The sequence below is a fragment of the Pteropus medius genome, unplaced genomic scaffold, assembly GCF_902729225.1.
Source record: "Pteropus medius unplaced genomic scaffold, Ma_sr-lr_union100, whole genome shotgun sequence".
Lineage (NCBI taxonomy): Eukaryota > Metazoa > Chordata > Mammalia > Chiroptera > Pteropodidae > Pteropus > Pteropus medius.
Window position 1 is genome coordinate 24,261,058 of NW_024354875.1, and position 23,205 is coordinate 24,284,262.

Consider the following 23,205-nt stretch of genomic DNA (forward strand, 5'->3'; position numbering starts at 1 on the left):
TGTTATACATTTTAGTTTTATCTATGTTATAAACTCCATACCTTATTTATATCTGTCCAAGCACTCTATTTTTTTGTGTGTGTAAAAAAATACATAATATAAAATTTACCGTTTTAACCATTCTTAAGCATACAGTTCAATGGCATTAGGTACATCCACACTCTTGTGCAAACATTCACCTCCAGAACGTCTTCATCTTCCCAGACAGAAACTCTGTACCTATTAAACTATAATTCCTCATTCCCCTTTCCCCTCAGCCTCTGGCAGCCACCATTCTACTTTCTGTTGCTGTGAACCTGACTACTCTAGTACCTCATATAAGTGGAATAATGCTGTATTTGTCTTTTGTGACTGGCTTCTTTCACTTTGCATAAAGTCTTCAAGGTTCATTCATGTTGTAGCAGGTGTCAGAATTTCCTTCCTTTTTAAGGCTGAATAAAATTCCATTGTATGATATACCACATTTTGTTTATTCACCTGTTGGTAGGCATTTGGGTTGTTTCCACTTTTTGGCTATTATGAATAATGCTGCTGTAAACCCTGGTGTACAAATACCTGTTTTAATTTCTGTGTTCAGGTTTTCCGGTTATATACCCAGAATAATTGCTGGATCATGTAAATTTTATTTTTAAATTTTTGAAGAACTACCATACTGTTTTCACAGTAGTCTTTTGTATTTTAAATTTGATCTCTGTGTTTCATTTTCTAGTGCCATGTCTTCAAATTTACTCATTTTTTTCTTGAGCAAAGTTTAATCTTCCATTAATACCATTCAGTGTATTTTTCAGCTTAGAGCATTGAGAGCATTTTCACCTTTGATCTCCCAGTATTCTCAGTCTCATCACCTCAACTCAGTCCATTAGGCTCTACCTGTTTCCTTCCCCCTGGACTGTAGCCTGGAAACTGTCTCACAGCAGTGAGCTAGGTAGTAGTAGGGCTCACCTCCTTTGTTTTCTGGTTCTCACTGTCCTTTGTTGCTTGATCAACAATGTCTTACAAACTATTGTTTTGTATAGTTTTATCTGTTTGTTTGTTTTATGTAGGAGTATAAATTTAGTTCCTGTTACTCTATCTTGGACATAAACAGATTTCTTTTGTTTACTTTTTAATGGGAAAATTTTGTGTTGCACTGAAATAGTCTAGATGGAATTCTCTTTTTTACTTGAACTTTAGAGAGATCCATATTAAAATTGTACTTAGATTTTAAGAAAATATGCTGAAATTGAATAGTAAATTGAAACCAGATGAACAGAAATGTTAATCTTAGCATTCAGAAGTACTAAATAAATAAGATAGGTTGAGACCTATATTGCTTTATGGACACATAAAATTAAATATGTAGGGAAGGATTTCTTAAACAAGAGCACAAATACTAAAGAGACAGATTGATAAATTTACATTGAAATTAAAATTTTATTTTTCTTTAAAAACAGCATTATAAAATAGTTAACATTTGTGGAGCACTTACATGTGCCAGGCACTTTAACTATATTAACTCATGTAATCTTTGCAACAACTTTATGAAGTTGGATTGTTGTTATAATCCTCATTTGTCAGATGCACCTAAAGCATGAAGAAAGGTTAAAAACGAAACGGTGAGCCACAGATAGGGAAAAATATATCTAACGTATACTGGTCAAAGCATTAGTTATCAAAATATATTTTAGCTTTTATAAATCAGTAAGAAAAAAACATCAATTTTTAAATGGGCAAAAGATACAAACACCGAAAGAAACATGAATGGTCTGTAAACATATAAGCTAGTGGTACTGTACAACCATTTTGGAAAACATTTTGGTAACACTTAATAACAGTAAAGATTTGCCTACTCTACAACCTAGCAGATTATTTCCCAATTATGTTCTCTAGGGAAAGTTTCCCACATGGATACAAGGACATTCATAACAGCATTATTTATAACAGGGGTCAGTACTCTTTTCTTAAAGGGCCAGATAGTAAATATTTTAGATGTGTGGACCAATTGGTCTCTCTTGCAACTCTACTCAATTTCACTCTGCCACTGTAGTATTAAAGCAGCCATGCATAATGCAAAAATGAATGGGCCGAGCTGTGTCCCAGTAAAACTCAGTTTACAAAAACAACTATCTGGCTCACCCATAGGCTATAGTTTGCTGATCTCTAGATATAATATCACAAAATTGAAAACAACCTAATCATCCATTAGTAGGGAAATGTGTATATAATTTTATGTAACAGTGGAATTTTGTAAAGTTGGTGATCTTCACGTATCAACATGATTAATCCATACTAACATGATGAGGGAGAAAAGCAAGTGGAAAGAACAATACATTCTATATGAAGTTCTTGTATACAATTTAAAAACATGTAAATGCAATACTATATATTACTTATGTATACTTATATAGTGAAAGTATAAAGAAATGTGTGATAATCACCAAAATTAGAATAGTGGCTACAAGTGGGTATGGAGAAGATGTAGTTAGTCAAAGAGGATGACACGGGAGCTTCAGCCCAACTATTTTAGTGGTGTTTTATTTCATAAGCTGGGTAGTGTATTTATTATTTATTAGATCTTTTTGTATCTCTTAAGTATTTTCTAAGTTTTAAAAGTTTAAAAGAAATAAACCAACAGTGGCCGGAAAAAATAATAGTTGCTCACTCTGTGGATAGTTTTTACTTGGCTTTCTCTTCCTCTCACCTACTCACATACCTGCCTCATTAACATCTCTCACTCTCAAGAAGGCAACTTTCTACTCTTCTCTCAGGCTTAAGACAGATCAAATCTCTAAATGAATGACCCCTGTGCCCTGTCTGCTGCCTAGTTGATTTACTATCGCAGTCTCTTGTTCTTTTTCTAAGGATGCTTTAAGCATATTGGTTTGCTTTTCTCTAGCTTCTCATTTATTCAGCCTTTTGGATATACTTATTCTTTTGGGAGAAGGGATCTAAAGTTCTTAATGGAGACCACACAAGCAAAGGATTGCCTTTGGCATTTTCTTGTGTACTTGGCTCAGGAGGCATCAGAATGCCTCCTTGGCATGTTTGAATGTGTGAGATAGTGATCAAAAATAAAAGCTAAAACTACATGTATAAAGAGATCAAAGAGTTATTTATTGAGCATCTTTTTTGTATGTGTTAGATAATCTTTCTCTAGCGTGGAAATCTTTCAATTATATCAGTAGCCTTCTCTTAGCTTTTTGACTTTTCTGTTAAGATACTCTATCAGAGAGTGATAGTAAAATGCAGAGCACTGACCCAGATGCTGTGTGAAGTTAGAAACAAGTGAATGCCAAGTTCTTACAGTGTTTTACTTAATTGGGGACTTTAATGACATGATGAGAAAAAAGTGTGTAGCAGAGAAAAATCTAGTGCAGCTGAAGAATGCTACCCAGGGCGTGCGTGGAAAGTCCGCTGTTAGCCAGAGTAGGGGCAGAGATTGGAGAGACCACCAGGGCTACATGTGCAGTGTGCTCTGAACTGGGAATATTCTCTTGCCTAAAGTAAAAGACATTTGTTTGTCAGTGAATGATTAGTTTAGCATTTGGAGAGAGAAGATTTCAAAGTAGATGCTGATCTCCAACAAAAAAAAAATAGTGTGTATCTCAAGATGTAAATTTCATTTGTGCTTTTTATAAGAGGAATTGAGTGATCATTTGACAAAGGTGCTTTAGTCTTAAAGAATTATTTATTTAAAGGCAAAGAAGTAACAGTAGGTTTTGAATAAATTCTTGGTATGTGTAGTAATATAAAACTGCCTCTGGCTTAAACTAGGCATAACAAATAAAATGGGAGAGACTTAGAATATGGATTTAAAATAGAAAGTATTTGTAGTTACTTGGGAGTGGGGTTGCCATATTTAGAAAATAAAAATACCAGATGCCCAGTTGAATTTGAATTTCAGATAAACAACAAATAGTTTTTAAATATAAGTATGTCCCAAATAGTGAATGGAACGTACATATTAAAAAATAGTCATTTATCTGAAAATCAGATTAACCGAGTATCATATTTTTATCCGGCAAAACTTCAGTGGTTTATACCGAGAAGGAAGAATACTAGTCCCACTGAGAGTAGTTGTTACTATGTTTAATTTTTAGTGAATAACTCAATGCTATCATGGCTTTTGATAGTCTTGAATTGTTCCTCTTTGGGTAGGGGCTAACCTGCCATTTGCAGACAGACTAGATATGATGTTATTATAGCTGTATTGGCTTAAATTTGAAATTTCAGGTTCAAATTTGCCAGGTCTTGATTAATCAAGGTAGTTGGGAGGAAGGAGATCTCACATCATTTCTAATAAGAGTAAAAACAGAATTAATTAGAATGAGATATAAATGGATTTCATTTCCATGTAATGTTTATAGTTATCTACAGAGTGCTATAATGCAGGGGGTAAGAAGCAGTCAGATTCTGGAGATTTTGGATATGGCCTAAAGGTATTTCCTGTCTTGATTAAAGGTATTGCTGTTCACCCAGGTGCCCCAGGTGAAACATGTAACCACAGTGTACCTCTCCATTTCCTCAATTTCCCCAAATATTTTACTATGGAGTCTGCTTCCTAAAAGTCTCAAATATATTTCTTCTCTGTCATTGCCTCTGCTTTATTCAGGCCTTTATGTATTCTTTATCTGTACTCCTTATTACCAGTCTCCCTTAGTAAATCTACCACCTGAAATGACAGGGTCCTTTTTAAAATGCAGACCTGATTATTAATTTGTTTAAATATCTTTCATAAGGCCTCAGTCATCTTCGCCATAGGATAAAAATTACAGTCTTCAGGCAAATATATAATGAATCTTGAGATAGCAAAGGGAGGGACATAATCAGAACCAAATGGGAACTTTCTAAAATGGTATGTGTGGTAGTATGCCATTGTTACTGGTGAGAGTGGGTCTTATCACTTAGGTATACTAGGGCAGAAAGAAGATTGAGGACTAGTATGTGAACCACTTTGTGGAATGGACCCTTTGACCCTTTTATGAGTTGATCTCCTGTCTAGATTTTTGATCCTTCATGATTTGTCTCTTTCCGGCTTTATCTCTTGCTCCAACCTTTTTATTTACTAAACTAGCCATATTATACTCTTTTGTAATTCCTCAAGTTTCATTCTGCTCATTCATTTATGACTTTGTATAAGGTATTCTCTCTAAGTGAATGCCCTTTACCTCCATTGTTTGTCTAATGAAGTACTACTTACTTTCCTTCCAGACTTGTTAAATAATCCCCTGTCCCCAGAAGTCTTCAATGGTGTGTCAGTCAGGAAGCCTGAGTTATGCTTCAGAACAACCCCTGATCTCAAGGCTTAACATTTCAAAGCTTTTTTTCATTCATGTTGAATGTCTGTCATGGATCAGCCAGATGTTTTCTATGATATCATCATTACTCTGTATTCAAGCTGACAGAGCACTATCATTGAGTACTGGCTCTTACAAAGCTTTGACTGGAAATCACAGGTCACCTCTGCTTACATTTCATTGACTAAAGCATGTCACATGTTCACATCTATCTTCAAGAGGTCAAGGAAGTGCAGTCTTATTATGTGCTGGAGAGAAGGACCAGAAGAAATACTTGGTAGATAGCAGTAATCATCACACATGATGTATCCATACCAGATTAATCTCTTTACTTCATATTTCTATGACACTTTGTAAAAGTTCTGTATTTCACTAAGTAGAAATTATAATAAAATCCTGTAGAAATAAATATTAAATATGCCTTTGCCGATTGGTTCTAGACAGCTTAAATTCCTACCCTGCTGGCCAGGCAAACTCAACCCAATCATTTCATTAACCTCACAATAATTAAATCCTTTGCTTTATAAGTTTACATCAGTGGTTCTGAACTTTGGCTGTACTTTAGAATCACTTGGGGTGTTAATAAATAAAAATGATTCCTGGGCCTCACTCCAGAACAATTTAAACCAGAACCTTTGAGGGTGGGTCCAGGAATCAGAATTTTATAAGCTCTTCAGGTGATTCTGAGAAATAAACAGGGTTAAGAACTGCTGGCTTACATATTTATTGCCTATTTTCTTTCTGGGAAGGCTCTTTGAAAATAAGGCCTTGTTTTATTATGTCTCCAAGGCTTATTCTCTTTTCTGTTATTTTGGTACCAAACCCAAGTTACAATTATATATTCATTTCTATACTTACATGCATTATCTGTCTTCTACATTTTAAGGACTAGCACCACATCTAATTTGTTCATCATATATGTAGTGCATGTCATAGTGTGTGGCACCTAGAGCTTTCCCGTCTTTTTTTCCTTTTTTCCTCCTAACCATGCCCATATCCACCCCCACCCCTCTATTGGGGGGGGGGTCTCTCTCTTTTGCATGGTGCTCTTTTTTTCTTATATATTGTTCCTTGATCTTCTTTTATTAGGTGGGATAAATATATTTGAAAAATATAAAGCAAGATACAAATGTAACGTTTTTGAAAAATTTGAAGCAAGATACACCAGACAGGCAAGGCTATTAGTATATGTTGTTAGCACTTCTAGGGCCTGGCTTTTACGGCTCCTTAGTGGCTCTAACAGCTGATCAGAGTAGCATCCACTTAACCTTCAGCTCCTTTGATCAGTGATCCAGCTAATCTCAGCTTTGAACTCTTTTCTCTTCCAGTGGTACCCATTGCTTGGATGTCAGATAATCAGCTTTTTATAATATTATTTGTTGAAAGAATATTTTGTTCTGAGAACTGTATATTAAAGAGAAATAGCCCCTGGCCTCAAGATTGTAAATCAGATAATATTTGTATAAATTCTGTAAAGATACTACATATTATTGAAAGACAACATTTTGTATGTCTTTTATTATCTTATAATTGTGTATTTCTTTGAAGCATGTCAGAGAACTCCAAACTGTTTGATTTATATTTAAAGTGCTGAATATTTTTCATAAAGGCAAAGGTGGATAAGAAAAAGCACTTCTTTTAAAGATGACCTTTTTAAAAAAGTCACGTTCTCAGAAGAACACCCATTGAAAGAAGCAGTATTAACTCATGCTTGACTTCTTAAGAATCCATGCTTTAGTCACCCCTTTTTATTGTTTAAAAAGCTTTGAATGGTAGTGTGCGAGATGATTGCTGTGCCTTTAGATGTGTCATTTTCTTTTCTTGGAATGCCTTGACCCATCATATTTTTCTTCTTTTTTTTGCTTGGAAAAATTCTACATAGTCTTCAGTTCTTAGCATAAGGGAAGATTTTATCAAATAGAGTGCTCTGACTTCTGTACCCTGTATACACGTCTCTACTTTTGTACTTAACTACTATGTTACATTTACTGTTTTTCCCTTTTCCCCTGCCTTGTTTGTAAACCTTTTAAGGGCAGAGGCCTGCCTACCAGTACATGGCAAGTGGGCTCTCAAGTCCATGGTTGTTGAGTGAATAGCTAAAAACATGTATTCTGTGTGTGTGTGAGAGAGAGACAGACAGACAGACAGCTCATACTTGGCTTTGCATAGTATAATTTAGAACAGCAGTCTCCAACCTTTTTGGTACCAGGAACCAGTGTTCCTATGAGAATCTAATGCCTGATGATCTGAGGTGGAGCTGAGGTGGAGCTGAGGTAGTGATGCTAGCACTGGGGTGTGGCTGCAAATGCAGATGAAGCTTCGCTTGCTTTCCCGCAGCTCACCTCCTACTGTGTGGTCCAGTTCCTAACAGGCCATGGACTGGTACCTGTTTGTGGCCTGAGGGTTGGGGACTCCTGATTTAGAAAATGGGCCAATTAATAAATTATGAATGCTTCCCATAATAACCAGTTCATTTCTGGCAGACTATATTTTATATGTTTCATAATTTAAATACATAAATAAATAGTACTGTAGTTGAACAGTGTAAAAGAAAAAGGGGGGCCACCCATGACTATAAGAGCTTTAAAGCCAAAGCCAGTTAGTTATAGGGCCTGTTATGGAACAGTTCTGATACGTTAATGTTCTATGTAAGACATTCAAGGTTCTGCTTGATTCTGGGATTCTATTTCCAGTTATAAAAGATTGTGTGTATTAGCCATTCCTAAACACGTGTAGTTATCTTATGGTTTCTGAAGTTTCACTAACCAATCCTTGTAAATGATAATGCTTTATAACAAAGATAGCCAAGGATGTGCTTGCTCCTTCCTCCTTGCTATGGCGCAGAGTGAAAGTCACCCAGTGTGGGAAATAGTCCTTATTCTTGTGAGACAGATTTCATAGATGTCTAAAGTGATTAGGCTTGCCACATATTTCACAAACATACATATTCATACATTCTCAAGTAGGTGAAAATTGTTTCAGAGTGAATATCAAGGGTAGTCTTAAAGGGAAAGAAATGTCACAGTTGGTCACTGTGTACTAGGTCACCAGCCTCTATGTTACTTTGATCAGGTGTCATATCCCCCTTACCCCTACCATTACATTGCCTCACCCCACTGCTTCTTCCCCACTGAACATTTTATATTCTTAAAATATTGGCTCCACAGCAGCCACTTAGTTTCCTATATTGGAGGAGCCCAGTAGGTCTATGGAAAAAAAGTTTTCAGAGAAGCAGGAACTGAGTTTGTCAAATATTGGAAGACTTGAAAGGAGATAGGTGAGGTAGGGTAAGGAATACAGAGTAGGATGTAGGAATATAGTATAATTCCCATTTTTTGACATCCTCGAACCATTACATTGCCCATTATTAATTAAGCCCTTGCTGATCAGATTTCTAATAAACATATTGTTGGTTATAATTCCTCCAGAGCCCACCTGTATCGCAACAGTGGGTGAAATCATGTCTGTGTTGTCACGTTGGTAATTTTGATTTATCACATGCTACATAACGTTAGGTATTACAGGTTTTCTAATGTTTGGTTCTTAGTCTGATATTTTTATTAAAGAAATACCTCCAAGATTACTTTGAGATGAGAAATGCATATATGTTAATTTTTTAATCGTATTATTTAGAATATTATTTATATAATTGAGTTTTATTTTAAATGCCTATAATATTTAAAAATATATGGGAATATTAACATTTGTAAATACAGCATTTCAGAAGCAATGCATCATTATTTTGACATTTCCATTCTTATTTTCCTTTTCTTCTTTTTGTCTTTTTTTTTTTTTTTTTTTTTTTTAAGAATTAATGTGCCATCTGGAAACCTCTGAGATCATTCCATAAAAGGAATTTTGATTTTTTGGCAACCAGTCATCAGGATATGCTGTGACTATGCACCTTAGCAGAATAATGAACCATAATTAGAAAAGTATTTAACATATATATGTTTTAAAACATTTTTATATTGGGGATTCTTGTGTGGACATTATGGAAATAAAAAAATTAATATTATTCTATCCCAAGGTCGAGTTGATTAACTTAACATGGGACAGTCATTGGATCCTTAAACAGAAATTTAAATCAAAACTCTATGTGACTAAATGGTTCCAAGCTATTTCTAAATAGTATATCCTATATTTTCTTTTCAATGTTAAACAAATACAATTAGTTTATATATTTTTCAGAAAGGATAGTTGCAATAATACATTGCAATTAACTTGCTCTGTTCGTCTCTTCTGAATATAGTCATTGGAACTGTCAGGCAAAGGACCTTTTTTTTTTTGGAACATTTTTTTTTAACTCTAAAAAGTAACAAGTTTTTAAAATTAATTGAGAGGAAACAGCTGAAATCATGCATTGAAAGGGTTAAGTCGACATGAAAGAATTCATTTCCACTTTAATGACCTAGCCTTGCTGGGTTAGGACGATGGGGAACATGCTTCTGACTTGTACTCCTATTGCCAATTAACACCTCCTATAACAGGTTGCCTCAGCTAGTCATTGAAGCTCAGGCAGTAGAAATAGTTTACATGCAGCTTGTTTTTCACACTAGTTACAAAATTAAAGTATTAAAAGGTTGTTTCTTACCTTTCTGGGTAAGATAAACAATACAGCGGTAGTTATTTGTATATGTTTGAATTCACTTATTTCATGCTCAGTATTTTTTTAAGGGGTTTTTAATTGAGGAAACTGAAGGTGCTGGTTTCATCAAAATTTAAAATTTTTGACAGAATTTGTTGAGAGTTATATTGGATACCATAAATTAAGAATTATTTTCTGTCAAATATTCAGTATATTATATGTTTAGATTTTATTTTATTTTTTTAAAATAGTCCCCTTTATTTGTTTATAAAGTTTATTTTCTCTTTGCTGAAAAATGCATATTTTAATAGACCTTTAAACATAATTCTACAATGCAGGACCAAATATACACCTTTAAATAGTCATTATAAAAATAATTCCTGTGTACCATTTACTTCTATAATAACTTTTTTACAAATTTGAAATGTTTTATATTATTTCTCAAAGTAAATTTATATTTTTAGATATTTTGGACTGTTGAAGTTCAGTGATACTCTTTATATTTCTTTCAAGTGACACTTTGGTTCATGTTTAATCAGCAGGTATTTTAATAACATAATAAAATTGGCTAAATAATTGATACCAGTTCACACTAAGGGAAAGGTGGAGTAATATAACTAATAGTGTTAACAAATTTGTTAAAAGACCTGAGTAGGTAACACTTTGAGGCGTTAGTTTTTATCCTGTTATAATGGCAAATGCCTTTTTTTAACACTTAGTCAATAAGGGCTGCCCAAGTAAAAGTCACAGCTTTTTATGCTGGATCAAATTTTAACCTAAATGGGAAAACAACAACAAGAGAAAAAACAACCAGTGTCTAATTTAATTTAACTACATTTAAAATTTCTGAATAATAATTTCTTTTTAACTAAATGTGGCAGATCAAAACTCGTTGTACAGAGGTGTTTTATGCCTTCGTGGAGTCCATGATAGGTAATTTATCACTGGTTGGGTAGATTTTCATGTATGTGTAAAGGTCAGTTGCACTACTTGTGCCTATATGGCCCACCTGTCAACTGCACAGTTCTGTTAACTGATTTATGATCTTAGTTTGAAATGGAATTTCCCCACTTTTAAAACAAACTTATTTTAAAGAGTCAGATTTACTTAAGTGATTTCAAAGTTTCCTATAGGAATTAAGTAAAGAGAAATTATATAACAAAAGTAGTTTTTTCAATTTGTTTGTATGAGGGTTATGTGCATTTAGTTCCATGTTTTTTACAGCAGTATATAGCTACATCATATTCCAGTTTTCAAATTGTGACATTCATTTAAGTTTCTATAATAGTAGATTATAAAAGTGCAGAACATTCAGATGGTTCTTATTTTGCTTATCTGTTGTCAATAATGTGTATGTTTTTATTTCATAGTGGCATTATGTAAAATACAGACCAGTTTTCTTTAGTTTTTTTATTTTATTTTATTTTTTTGCTTAATACTATTGAAGTTATACTGATACCTTTAGTTATTCTAACACTTATTGAAGGACCTTGAAGTTTAAGTTACATCATATTCAGTCTCCAAAAAAAATGACTTTTGTACTTATTATGGTGGTAGAATAGTTGTTATAAGGTCAGCAGAGTTAACTTGAATAGTTCACACACTGTACAAGTTTAGAGCTATGTTGTTGATTAAGCACCAGAAAGGAAACATTTTCTGTTTTTTTAAATAATAGTAACAGCCTAAGCCAATTTTAAAAGTTCAAAAAAATATTTGGGCCTGGTTTTTATTTGATTCATATCTTACAGTTTTTCACTTTAGTTTACCCAACATTTAGCTTAGTTTCTTAAGCATAATAAGTTCTCAGTAAATGAAAGATGATTGAAGTAATTAAATTCTGTACATTTATTCAAATTTTTTTTTCATCTTCTGTATGGAATGTGTAGAATTTGGCATTGTATGTGATTACTATATGTTCATTTTAGTTGGATGTAAACATAGCTAACAGTAGTTAATTTAAGACTAACTTAAAAGTTTATCAGTTTCTGCTTCTGAAATCTTTTGTTTCTCATTGAAGTCCTAGGATTGTAAATTTAACATATGAAGGCAGAGCTAGAAGGCAGAGCTGGAAACTTTCTGTGGGTCAGGGATAAAAACCATGGTTTTGTCTGTTTTCCTGGGTAGCATCTCATAATCCTGAGACTCGGTCTCTGTTCCCAGTACCACTTCATTACCCTGACTGCTCCTACTCTCTGCATTCCCCCGCCTTGAAAACCCAGACTTATACTTTTTCCCCCTTAAGTTAAATTATTTAACATTTGAAATAGAGCTATATATCTCAATATCTTTATTTGCCTAGGGTATAGTCATATAGCACGTGAAGTACCTTGAAAATTCTTACTTGAGACCTCTGCTTCTCTGAGTAAGTGTTCAGTTTTTGTTGTGTATATTTACTTAGTTCTTTAAAATACATTAAATACTCAAATAATTTTATCCATATATATACAATCATAATTTAATTGTTGGAACAAGGCAATATGTGTGAGAATTGTGCTTGCCTTTTTATTATTTTTCTATCATTTATATGCTATGATTAAAAGCCCCAAATGTTTTGTGACATAATTTTCTACATTATATTTTAATGAAAAGGCATATTTTTGTTTTCATAGTAGCATATGTACTGTTTTATAGGTAAATCCAGTAGTGTGTTTTACTCTGCAAAGCCCAGTGTGCCCTAGATTTCAGAAAATATAGGGAGGCTCTTAAAAGTGTTCCCTGTTCTCAGTGGGCATACTAACTGCTTTTGGATAAAGAAGAACATCCCAAATCTTTTTTTCTATTTTCTTTAATAAGAAATGGCTCCAGGTGGCAGAGGAATCTAAAATTGTGAACAAAGAAAAAGAGCTAAGCTTCCAGAATAAAAGTAGATTTGGGCATCTGAAAATGAGATGGTATGCTGTAGTAGAAAGATCACATTGCTAGAAGTCAGAAATTGCATTTTAGTCATGGTGATCTATGCCAGTGTACGTTTTTTCTGCCTTTCTAACTGCATCATAAGCTTCTTTTTGTTCAACTATATAGCTAAAGTGCTAGGCACATAGTAAATCCTTAAGTATTATTTGGGGCCTGGGATTGATCACTGCCTTACATTTGAAAAAATGATAAGTTGTTTCAGAGCCTGAAAAAGAAACTCCAGATTTTCTCTGAGAGGACCATGTGGCCCATGGAATGATTCGGAAAACTTTAGGTTAAACAAAGATAAACAGATTTTTTTCCATTCCAGGATTTTTCTTAGAGCCTTTAATATTCTAACATACAACATAAATTTGGGGAGTATGGTAGATATGCAGTATATACTAAACTTGACTAGGAGTGAATTCTGTATTTATTTTCTGGAGACTCTTTTCCCAAAAATAACTATTTTGAAATCTCTGTCACACTGTAGGATAACAAAGAATTGATAAAACTTAGTGATATATTCAATATAAGGACTAAAGGAGTGTCAAAAATTTTGTGTAGGTTTCTGGTTTGAGACTCAAGATAATTAGAATTATAAGTTGGGAAAGTTAGTTCATAGAGAAACATGGTGAGTTTGATTTTTGAAGATGCTGAATTTGAGATGTCTCCCTTGGGAGATAATATGATAATTGCTATCATTAGTAAGTTAGGAGGGAACCTAAAAACAGCATCTGATTTAATCAGTTTTTGAATTTTTGAGCCCCTTCTATAACATTTTCATAAATTCTAACACTTATTTTGAATAACTTCAATTATAGGGAACTCATTGACTTCAGCTCCTCTTTGAACAGCTTGGAACAGTACAAGCTTTTTCTTATATTGAATCCAAATTCAATTACCCCATAGCTTTATCCCATTAGCCATAGTTCTTGAAACTATGTCGTTTAAAATAAGTGGTTCTCCAAGTTTAGGAAGCATCAGAATCATCTGGAGGGCTTTTTCAAAATCTAGATTTCTGGGCTTTGCCCCCAGAATTTCTGATTCAGTAAGAATGTGCATTTCTAACAAATTCCTAGATAATGCCAATGCTGCATCTGGTTCAGGGACTGTACTTTGAGAACTGTTAGTCTGAACTTTGACAGCTTTTCATATATTTGAAGATAGCTGTTTTGTACCTTGATTCTCTTCCAAGCAACATCGAGTTTTTTGAACCTTTCCTGTATATCATGATTTTAAGTCACTTTCTCACATTGATAGCTCAGATTTTGCGAGTGTACAACTTTCTTAAGTGGAACCCCTTACCTACAGTCAAGAACTGGTCAAAAAAGCCTGCATCTTTAGGTGCTTTAAAATACTTTGCTCTGGTATACATTGAAGCCAACGTGGTTGTCTAATGGGCTAATTCCTAATTTACCTCCCTTGCTATCATAGCCTCCGAGAAGGGAGAGAAATCTGCTTTCATGTGAATGTGCTTAGTGGCCATGCTCTTTGATTTTGCTTTCTTTTTAAATTAGAAGAGGATTCCTTCAAGATTTTAAGTTCAAAATATTCAGTATAGCAGCAGGCTGGTATACTTTTAATTTAAGGTAAAATTGCCGATTAAGATGATGACAGTAATCAGATCTCAGAGGAAGGAGCTTTCACCAGTATTCTTTAATTATTAATTATTGCTTATCTTGTTCCTAGGTTTATTTGCATTATTTTAAGAACTATCGTAAATGTCCTAGTTCATTCAGCTATCTCTGCTTACTGACAAATAATTTATCTGAGTGCAAAATTAGCTCATAAAGTTTATGCAGTTGTAAGGCTCTTAATATACATTGCTTAGTTGCTTTTCTGATAGAAAATACCAATTCACATTCCCACCAACAGTGGTGAAAGTGTCTCTTTTATTATACCCTCTTCAAAATTGGGCATTATAAAGCTTGCTTGATAGAAAAACAGCAACAATATCTTAATGTGTTAATTGGTATTTCTTAATTAAAGAAGGTCAACTAGTGAGGTTGGACATTTTTTCATATTTATTTCATCATGTGTTTGTTATGTAATTAATTGCTTTATATTCTTTGCCCGTGTTTCCATTAAAGTTTCAGTATTTTGTTAACTTGTGTATTGACTTTTTGTCATAAATGGGGCAACAATTTTTTAGGTATTTTTATGTTTTTAGTTTTTTTGATATTCATGAATTTTAGATTATGCTGTCAGCTTTTTATTGTTTTATTTGTTCAGTTGAGTTTGTACTTAGAATGTGTTTCCTCACCTAGGTCAGAGATAGATGATAGATGTTAATTCCTAAGCATTATTCTTTTTGACATTGTTGTAAATGGAATTGTTTTTGTAATTTCCTTTTCAGATTGTTCATTGTTCATATATAGAAAGATGACTGATTTTTGCATGTTGATTTTATAGCCTGTTATTTTGCTGAATTCATTTATTAGTTCTAACAGGGCTTTTTTTTTTTTTTGGTGAATGTGTGTGGAATCTTTAGAATTTTCTATATATATGATCATCATCTGCAAAAAGAGATGATTTTACTTCTTCCTTTCCAAATTGATGTATTTTATTTACTTTTCTTGCCTAATTGCTCTGGCTAGAACTTTTAATACTATGTTAACTAGAAGTGGTGAAAGCTGGCATCCTTGCTGTGTTCCTATTCTTAGAGGAAAAGCTTTCAGTCATTTACCATGAAGTATTATGTGCTATTCATATATGGTGTTTATTCTGTTAAGGTAGTTTCCTTCTGTTTCTAGCTTGTTGAGTGTTTTTATCATGAAAGGGTGTTTCATTTTGTCAGGTGCTTTTTCTGCATTGAGATGATTATATGTTTTTCTCCCCTTCATTCTGTCGATGTGGTTATTACATCGGTCAGTTTTTGTGTTGAATCATCCTTGCATTGCCGGCATAAATCCCACTTGGTCATGTGTGTAATCCTTATAATATGCTGCCAAGTTCTGTTTGCTAGTATTTTGTTGAGGATTTTTGCACCGATGTTTATAAGAGATATTGGTATGTAGTTTTCTTGTTCTGTCTTTGACTTTAGTATCAGGGTAATGCTGACTCATAGAATGAATTGGGAAGTTTTTAGCGTACTTTTTGTTATGATTTGACTTTTTAAAAAATGTAAGTCATTAATCTTTCTGGGTAGTGATATAATATAATGTGGAGAAACAAATTTAGTTTTTTATTATTAAACAGTTAAAAATGAAAAATTAAAATAGAATATGTTCAATTCTACAGTGATAACTGAAATCTAAATGAAATGAATCCTATGAAACAATATAATAGTCCACCTAGTCTCAAGACATAAGTAACTCGAATTTATTAATACCACTGAAAAAGTTATATTGGTTCCAAAGTCAGCTTCAGAGACAAATGTTTTACTAATGAACTCTTCCAAATTTTTAAGGCATGGATAATTTAGTATATGAAAATATTAGAACATAGAAAGTGGGAAATTGTAAAACTTTTCAATTTTTTAATAAAACTAGCATAATGATATCAAAACCTGACAAATTAACAGAAAAAAAGAAAATGCCAGACTAACCTAATTTATCAACAAGAAAACAAAAATCCTAAGTAAAAAAAAAAAAAAGTAAATCAAACTTGAACAATTTATCCTAGAAGAGATCATTTAATAGTGAGAAATCTATTAATACGATACATCACTGAAGAAAAGGAGGATGAATAAAAATAGTGGCTATTGTGGCTTATTTTATAAAAAGTAATATGGGCGTATCACTGACTGACAAATCACCAATCTTTTTTTTTTGTTTTGTCATTTATAAGCAGCATATACATGAATGTCCATTTTAAACCCATTTTGAGCAGCTTTAACAATGGACTTTAGTTCATTTATATTTTTCATTACCAGTATAATTGATCTTACTTTATGTTGTTTGTTATTTTTGTTATACTCCCTGCTTGGTTTTGTGCTGTTTTTTTATTGTCAGTGTTGGGTTCACTTTTTCTTCAGTGATTTGCTATACATCCAGTTTTAATGTTTATCGTGGTTATTTTAAAGTTATTCAAAAAACTCTTTAATCCATATTTCTATACTAGTCAAAGTCAACAGTTAAACAGATTTCTTTTTTTCCCCTCCTTAATGTAAAATAAAGAATTTTGTATGCTTCATCTCTCCATTGCCTTATGTGTAGTTAGTTACTTGGATAATATCTGTGTTTTTGGACCCTACTTATTTATATTATTTAGATCTGTCTCTATTTTTAACAGCTTTCAGTGGTCTTCACAGACATATATATATATAATGGCTTTTCCATTTTTAAGTTTCTAATTTTGATTCGTGGGAGCTTAACTGGATCATTTCTTTAAGAAGTTCTCTGAAGGAGGATACTTCTTGAATAAATCATATTTTCCTGAGCCTTTATATATTTAGTAATATATTTGTGGGCCTTTAGACATTTTTTAAATTGAGAATAAGATTTTTGACTCAGGATTTCTCTCTTAAAACTCTGAAACTTGGTTTCATTGTTTTCTGCCATTTAACATTGCAAAGAAATTTAAAATTGCATTTTTTCTTCAGGTTATTTAGTCTTCCTTCTTGTATGGTGTTAGAAATTTTGCTTTATCCATGTAATTAAGATTTTCCTAAGATTTTTCAAGATATAAAACTTTCTTCATCGATTATCGCCTGACATTTAGTGATCTAAAAGTTGACTTTTCATTCAAGAAAGTTTTCTTCAGCTTCATCTTTGCTTATTGATTCTTCCCATTTTTGTTTTATCCTTAGGAACAATTGTATTTCTTAGCTTACAGCTCCTTTCTGTCTCCTAGAATATCATATGTCTAATAGTTTTCTTCTCTAATTTTACTCTGCTCTGAGACATCTTTTTAAAGTTTGTATTCTATATCACTGTTATTTTTACCCTTGTTTCCTCCAATGTGATTTTAATTTTTAATTGTTTTTCATCTTTTCACCTTGGTCTGTCCTTTAACTCTCTACTTCAACAATAAGAAACCTTTGTATACTGTACCAATGCCAAATAGTTTTATAAATTTTGCTGTGATTTCTATTTTTAGATGACATTCCTCTCTTTGAATCATCAGAATGCTGTTCCCCAGGAATGTTGGCCAAAAGACAATCTATGTAAATTGTCCACAGCCGTACATTTTTCTCAACTTTTTGATCTACAGCTCAACAGGTTTTACGTATCTTTCTTAGCTCAGTTTCCAGGGTCTTTAATGGGATTTTCTTCTCCTTCATTGCTGGGTTATGTGCTATTCTGAACAGGTGAGCATGCAGAAAAATGATAGCCTCAGATTCAGATACTCACTTTTAACAGAGGTCCTTACCATCTGTTCCACAGACAGCGTTTTACATGGTTTACTTTTTTTTTTTCTTTCCAGCTTTCCTTCCTTCCTTCCTTTCAGGATGTATTTTACTGCTACGAACTCTTCTCTATTTCTTGCTAAATTGTTTTCTGGGAAATTTAATCTGACTAGAACAAGAAACAGGGTAATAATGGAGTGAGAGGGACAACAGGAAATATCACTGGCTGCTATCTCAAAAAAGAGTGACATTCAGTAGGGAAGCAGCTGCATAGTTTTCTAGTAATATGTTTCTGAGTCAGAAGAAAATAGAGAGGAGATAAGAATCTTATCTACTTGCATATGGCTTGTTCTCTCTCACAGTGTAACTGATGGGTATTTCCATTTTTGTCCCATTGGCTTGCAGTACCTCAGTTTATTCATTCATTTTTTTTTTTCAATCAGTATTTTTCAGTTCTCTTGTTACGTGTCAGGCACTTTGCTAGGAACTAGTTATATATAAAGTTGAACAAAACTGTTTCTTCTTTAGTTGCTTTCAGACACAGTTTCTGGACTTTGTCATTAATACATTTTGGTGATGGTGTGATGTTTTGGTTCCCTCTTCCTTTTTTTCTTAAATATTTTCTGGCAAGTTGAGAAAGGCTGTATTAATAACTGTAGTCCAGATATCAGTTTAAATTCTTTCTCCATATGCAGTTGTTCTGGATCCAGGACATAATTTGAATACAGTGTTCATTATCCCGACCTTAAAATATTACTTCTCTAATACCTCTCATCACAATTTACTACTGTTCTCACCTTTCTTCTTAAATTTTCTTAACTTTCTTAGATGAATAAAATGATCACATCAACAAAATAACCATGTTTTATATGATGACCTCAGCAAATGTTTTGGTGTGATAGCACTTTAGCATACTGTAAGTTTTCATTCTGAAAAACATTCATATCTTTTTGAAAGGCTAACAATAAATTAGGTGACAACAGATGAATAATTCAGTTGGTTTTTAAATTTATTATCTGGCATTTATTATTGAAAATAAAATTGGAGGGACTTGATTCTTCTTACTACTTTTACATAAGCAAAAACAGGTAATTTTTGTATGATTCTTATATTTAGAGAAAATGTATTATAGAACCTTTTATACTTAATGCTTCCAGTAAATATTAATGAGCTTTTAACACCCCCATCACAGAATTTAGCATGTAAATAGACAGGAAGCACAGAGTATACGTAGACCTATAAGTGTGAAATGTAACGTATAAAGCAATTGTTTAATTTTAAGTAAAGCTATAAGAGCAAGATAGAATATTGACATAATTTGGATAGTTAACATATTCATTATATAATTTGTAACAGTTATTGTTGAGGAAAAGGAATTTTGAGCAAAACTGGATCTGGCAGTGATAAGTCACATCTCATTTTAATTTCCTAGGCTGCCCAGTATTAAAAAAGAAATGTTCTTTGTACAGTTGGGGCAGAATTACATTTATAAGATTGTAGTCATCTTGAGGGTAAAAGCTGTTTGTGCTACAGGATGTTATAGTAAAAGAGGTTTGTTGCTTTCGATGAAGATAGAACAAATCCTTAGAAATACAGTATCTTCCTTAGCCAATAGTAAGTTTAATAGTAATATTTGTTTTAAAGGTAATGGTCAGAATTTGGAAGTATTTTCATGTTAGCTATACCAGTCTCACCCAGTTTTTTCACACCTGGGATTAATTGTGTTAAATTTATTACTGTATAGGGGGAGGGGAACAGTGTAGAGTATGTTGTTCACAGATCTTTCCACCTAGGGATTAGAAGTCTTCTGCCCTCCTCCCTCACTTTACCTACTATCTGCAAAGAGATCCCAAAGCCCTAAACTACATGCTGTCTTTAGCAGAAAATCAGGCTCAGAGAATTTGCTGTTTGTATTGATCCTGTAGTTAATCATACTAGTCTAATAGCATTTTATATTCACATTGTGGTTAATTGGTGCATTATAGTTTTTTTGTAGTGGAGGTAGATTAGTGTTGCTGAAAGATTTAATCTTTCTGTCCATTGGACACTTGCTGAGTACTAAGTTTGATGTGTTTTCTACAGGTTTGATATTTCAAATTTGTTTTGATTATTTGTGTTGTCCCTGAATAAAAGGATACTTAACATGCTTTCCCAAAACTTTTTTAAAGCAATCAAGTTTATATAACATGTAACTTTAATTTTAAACTCATAAACTCTCTGTTTATAATAATTGGTATGCTTGTTTTAGGGGCCACCTACAGATGCTCCTGCAGTAGACACAGCAGAACAAGTCTATATCTCTTCCCTGGCACTGCTAAAAGTAAGTATTGAATGGAGTTAACTTGCTTTAGAAAGCTCTGTTGTTTTCACTGTATCTTTTACTTTGGAATATTTGTCACCTTAACTCTCTCAGACGAAAGCTCTTGTTTTAGGTACGTCTGTAAAGTAGAGTGTTTTATTTCCACTGAAACAAAATTAGGTTTCTAATTTAAAAAAAGAAAAAAAGGTCTAAGATTTCAAAGCTTTGTTGTCCACATATCTTCCTCTTACAGATGTTAAAACATGGTCGTGCTGGAGTTCCAATGGAAGTTATGGGTCTGATGCTTGGAGAATTTGTTGATGATTACACCGTCAGAGTGATTGATGTGTTTGCTATGCCACAGTCAGGAACAGTGAGTACTTTTATAGTTGCCTGCTGCAAGTAAATGTGTTTCTTTTCCTATGTAAAATAAATTTTATCATATTTTCTTTTCCTCATAGGAATAATTGATTGTAAGATTAATGATAGAAATTTCTAGATTGTATTGAATTAAATTTTTCATGTTTTAAATGCATCATGAATTCCCTGTAAGTCCACAAACTGAATGATATAACATAAAATCTGTTTACTCTTACCTTCAGCTTAAACTAGCACAGCATACTGGATTTATAAGTTAGTTACCCTAAAATAGTAGGATATTAATTTGATTCGTTTGAACGCATGGTTCAAAAGATTTCAGAGACTCTCTTAATTAGATTTTAATTCACATATATATCTAGTCCTCATGTTTTGCTCCTTTTGTTTTGAAATATGGCCTTTTTAAAAATGTTCTACATATGGTAATAAATGACTCTTTAAATTTCTCCTATTCAGAATGCTAAGTTAAAAACTCCTGCTGTGTCCCCTGCAGGAGTTTTTTTGCCCAGGGTTTTTTTTGCCCAGGTATGATCATTTGTTTATAGAAGAAACATACTCCATATAGACTTTGAAAGTCATCTATTCTACCTGTTTAGAATCATTGTTCTTTCTGGAATATTTTGGTTTTTTTGTTTTGCTATTTTGTTCAATGCATTGAACTTGTGTAGATAGATGTGCATTTAGATTTTTAAAAAATGGCCATAAAACAGTAACCAATCTACCTACTTTCCAAAAAACAACATACATGTCCTTCTCATCTCTTTGCCTAGAAAAATATGATATATATATAGAGATATTTTTATTATAGATATTTGTTGTCTAATATTCAACCTTTCTGTTATTGAGCCTTATTAAAAAAAAAACGGGATTAAAGAAATTGTTTTTATAAAGCTGTTTGCTCTATTTGAGACTCTTTAAGTATACTTTAATAAAGTAGATGTTAGAGAAAAACAAATTTTATTTTTAAACAGTGCAATATATATGTATCATTATAACAAGCACTTTAAATGCTACAGAATGCGGTGTATTTGGAAATAATGCAAAATATAGAAAAATATGCAAATTTTTCTCTAATTAAACCAGTTTGTTGAGGTAAACTAGTTTGGATCTGCTGATTTCATCCACCTGAATGGATGTTCATTGTATTTATTTTGTACAGTGGACACAGAGAAATGCACTGCATATTAACTATTTAGATTTGAATCTTAGACTATATTTGTATCTACTTTTTCGTGTCAGAATATGTAAAACACATAGTAGAATTACTGTTACATGTGGTCCTTATGTGCTTATCCATTATAATAAAGCATTCTTAAGCTTTGCTATCATTCTGAATAAATGTTTGAATATATAAAATAGAACATTTTGATCCCCTTGTTCACTATGTGGTGGAATTAAAAAGTTTTCTTCTGGCCAGAGTTAGGAAACTTTTTCTGTAAAGACATATGTCTCTATCTCATATTCTTGGTGTTGTTTTTTTTTTTTTTAACAACTCTTCAAAAATGTAAAAAAAAAGAAAAAAAAAATTCTTAGCCTGTCGGCAGCAGATTGCATACCCCTGTTCTTGAGTATACACTCTCAATTAGAATTCAAAATACTGTTTGTTTTGGTGAGAAGAAAGTGCTTATGTTAACTGGTTTGTTTAAGTAGATTAGACTTAAATTCCTGATGTTAGAAAGCCTTGTGGAAGCTATAATAGCAGTGATGTATCACTAAAGAGATGATAGGAATGCCTTTAATAGTTCCGTGTTCTAAAATCTTTTGGTTGAACTGGCAAAATATTGCAGTATTTAAAAGACTTGGTTATAGATTGTCTGTGGTGGGGAACTTTTTTTGAATGCTTTTATATTTGAGATAATATTCAAAAGTATATATTTTCTTCCAGCCCCCTTATCTACTAAGTAGTCCTAACAGAAGCACTAAACTTCCTTTTCTTCCAACCCACACACCCCAAAAACAACTATATGAAACTAATAAATTATTTTCCTTCTTCAAAGTGTTTACTGAAAAAAAAAAAAAGAAAACGACTTGAAACTGTTGTCTGTTATAATAGTTGAATAGTTGTAGAACTTTAGGTGAGATGCTTATCAGTTATCAGAAGATGGCATTAGGAACTATACTTGCTTAGACAGGTCTAACCAAAAAATAGTTAAGTTATTTACTATTTCTGGTATATGTGTGTACATACACACAAGCACACGTACACACACACATACCCCATCCCCTCATGGCCATGAACTCTTAAAGGATCCTGAAAATTGTCTTAACTCATTAGCTAATAGCAGTTTAGTACTTGGCAATTTTAGAAGCTTTATTGATGTACGGTTTATCATTGAATGACAAGAGTGGGTAGCAAATATGATTATCAAAACCTATAAAATTATTTTGGTATCTCAAAATAATATACATAGGGTTTTTTGGTAGCTTTTTGTTCATTTACATTATAATATAAAGTTTTTTTGTCGTAGTTATAAAAGCC

General features: G+C 32.8%; 1 protein-coding gene across 1 annotated transcript in view; it reads left to right on the forward strand.

Moving 5' to 3' along the window:
* Positions 1-23,205, forward strand: part of PSMD14 (proteasome 26S subunit, non-ATPase 14) — an 84,418-nt gene that overhangs the window by 24,142 nt on the left and 37,071 nt on the right. The window contains exons 4-5 of the mRNA XM_039855950.1: positions 20,298-20,369; positions 20,602-20,721. Of these exons, the coding sequence (XP_039711884.1) occupies positions 20,298-20,369; positions 20,602-20,721 (192 nt within the window). The remainder of the gene's footprint in view (positions 1-20,297; positions 20,370-20,601; positions 20,722-23,205) is intronic.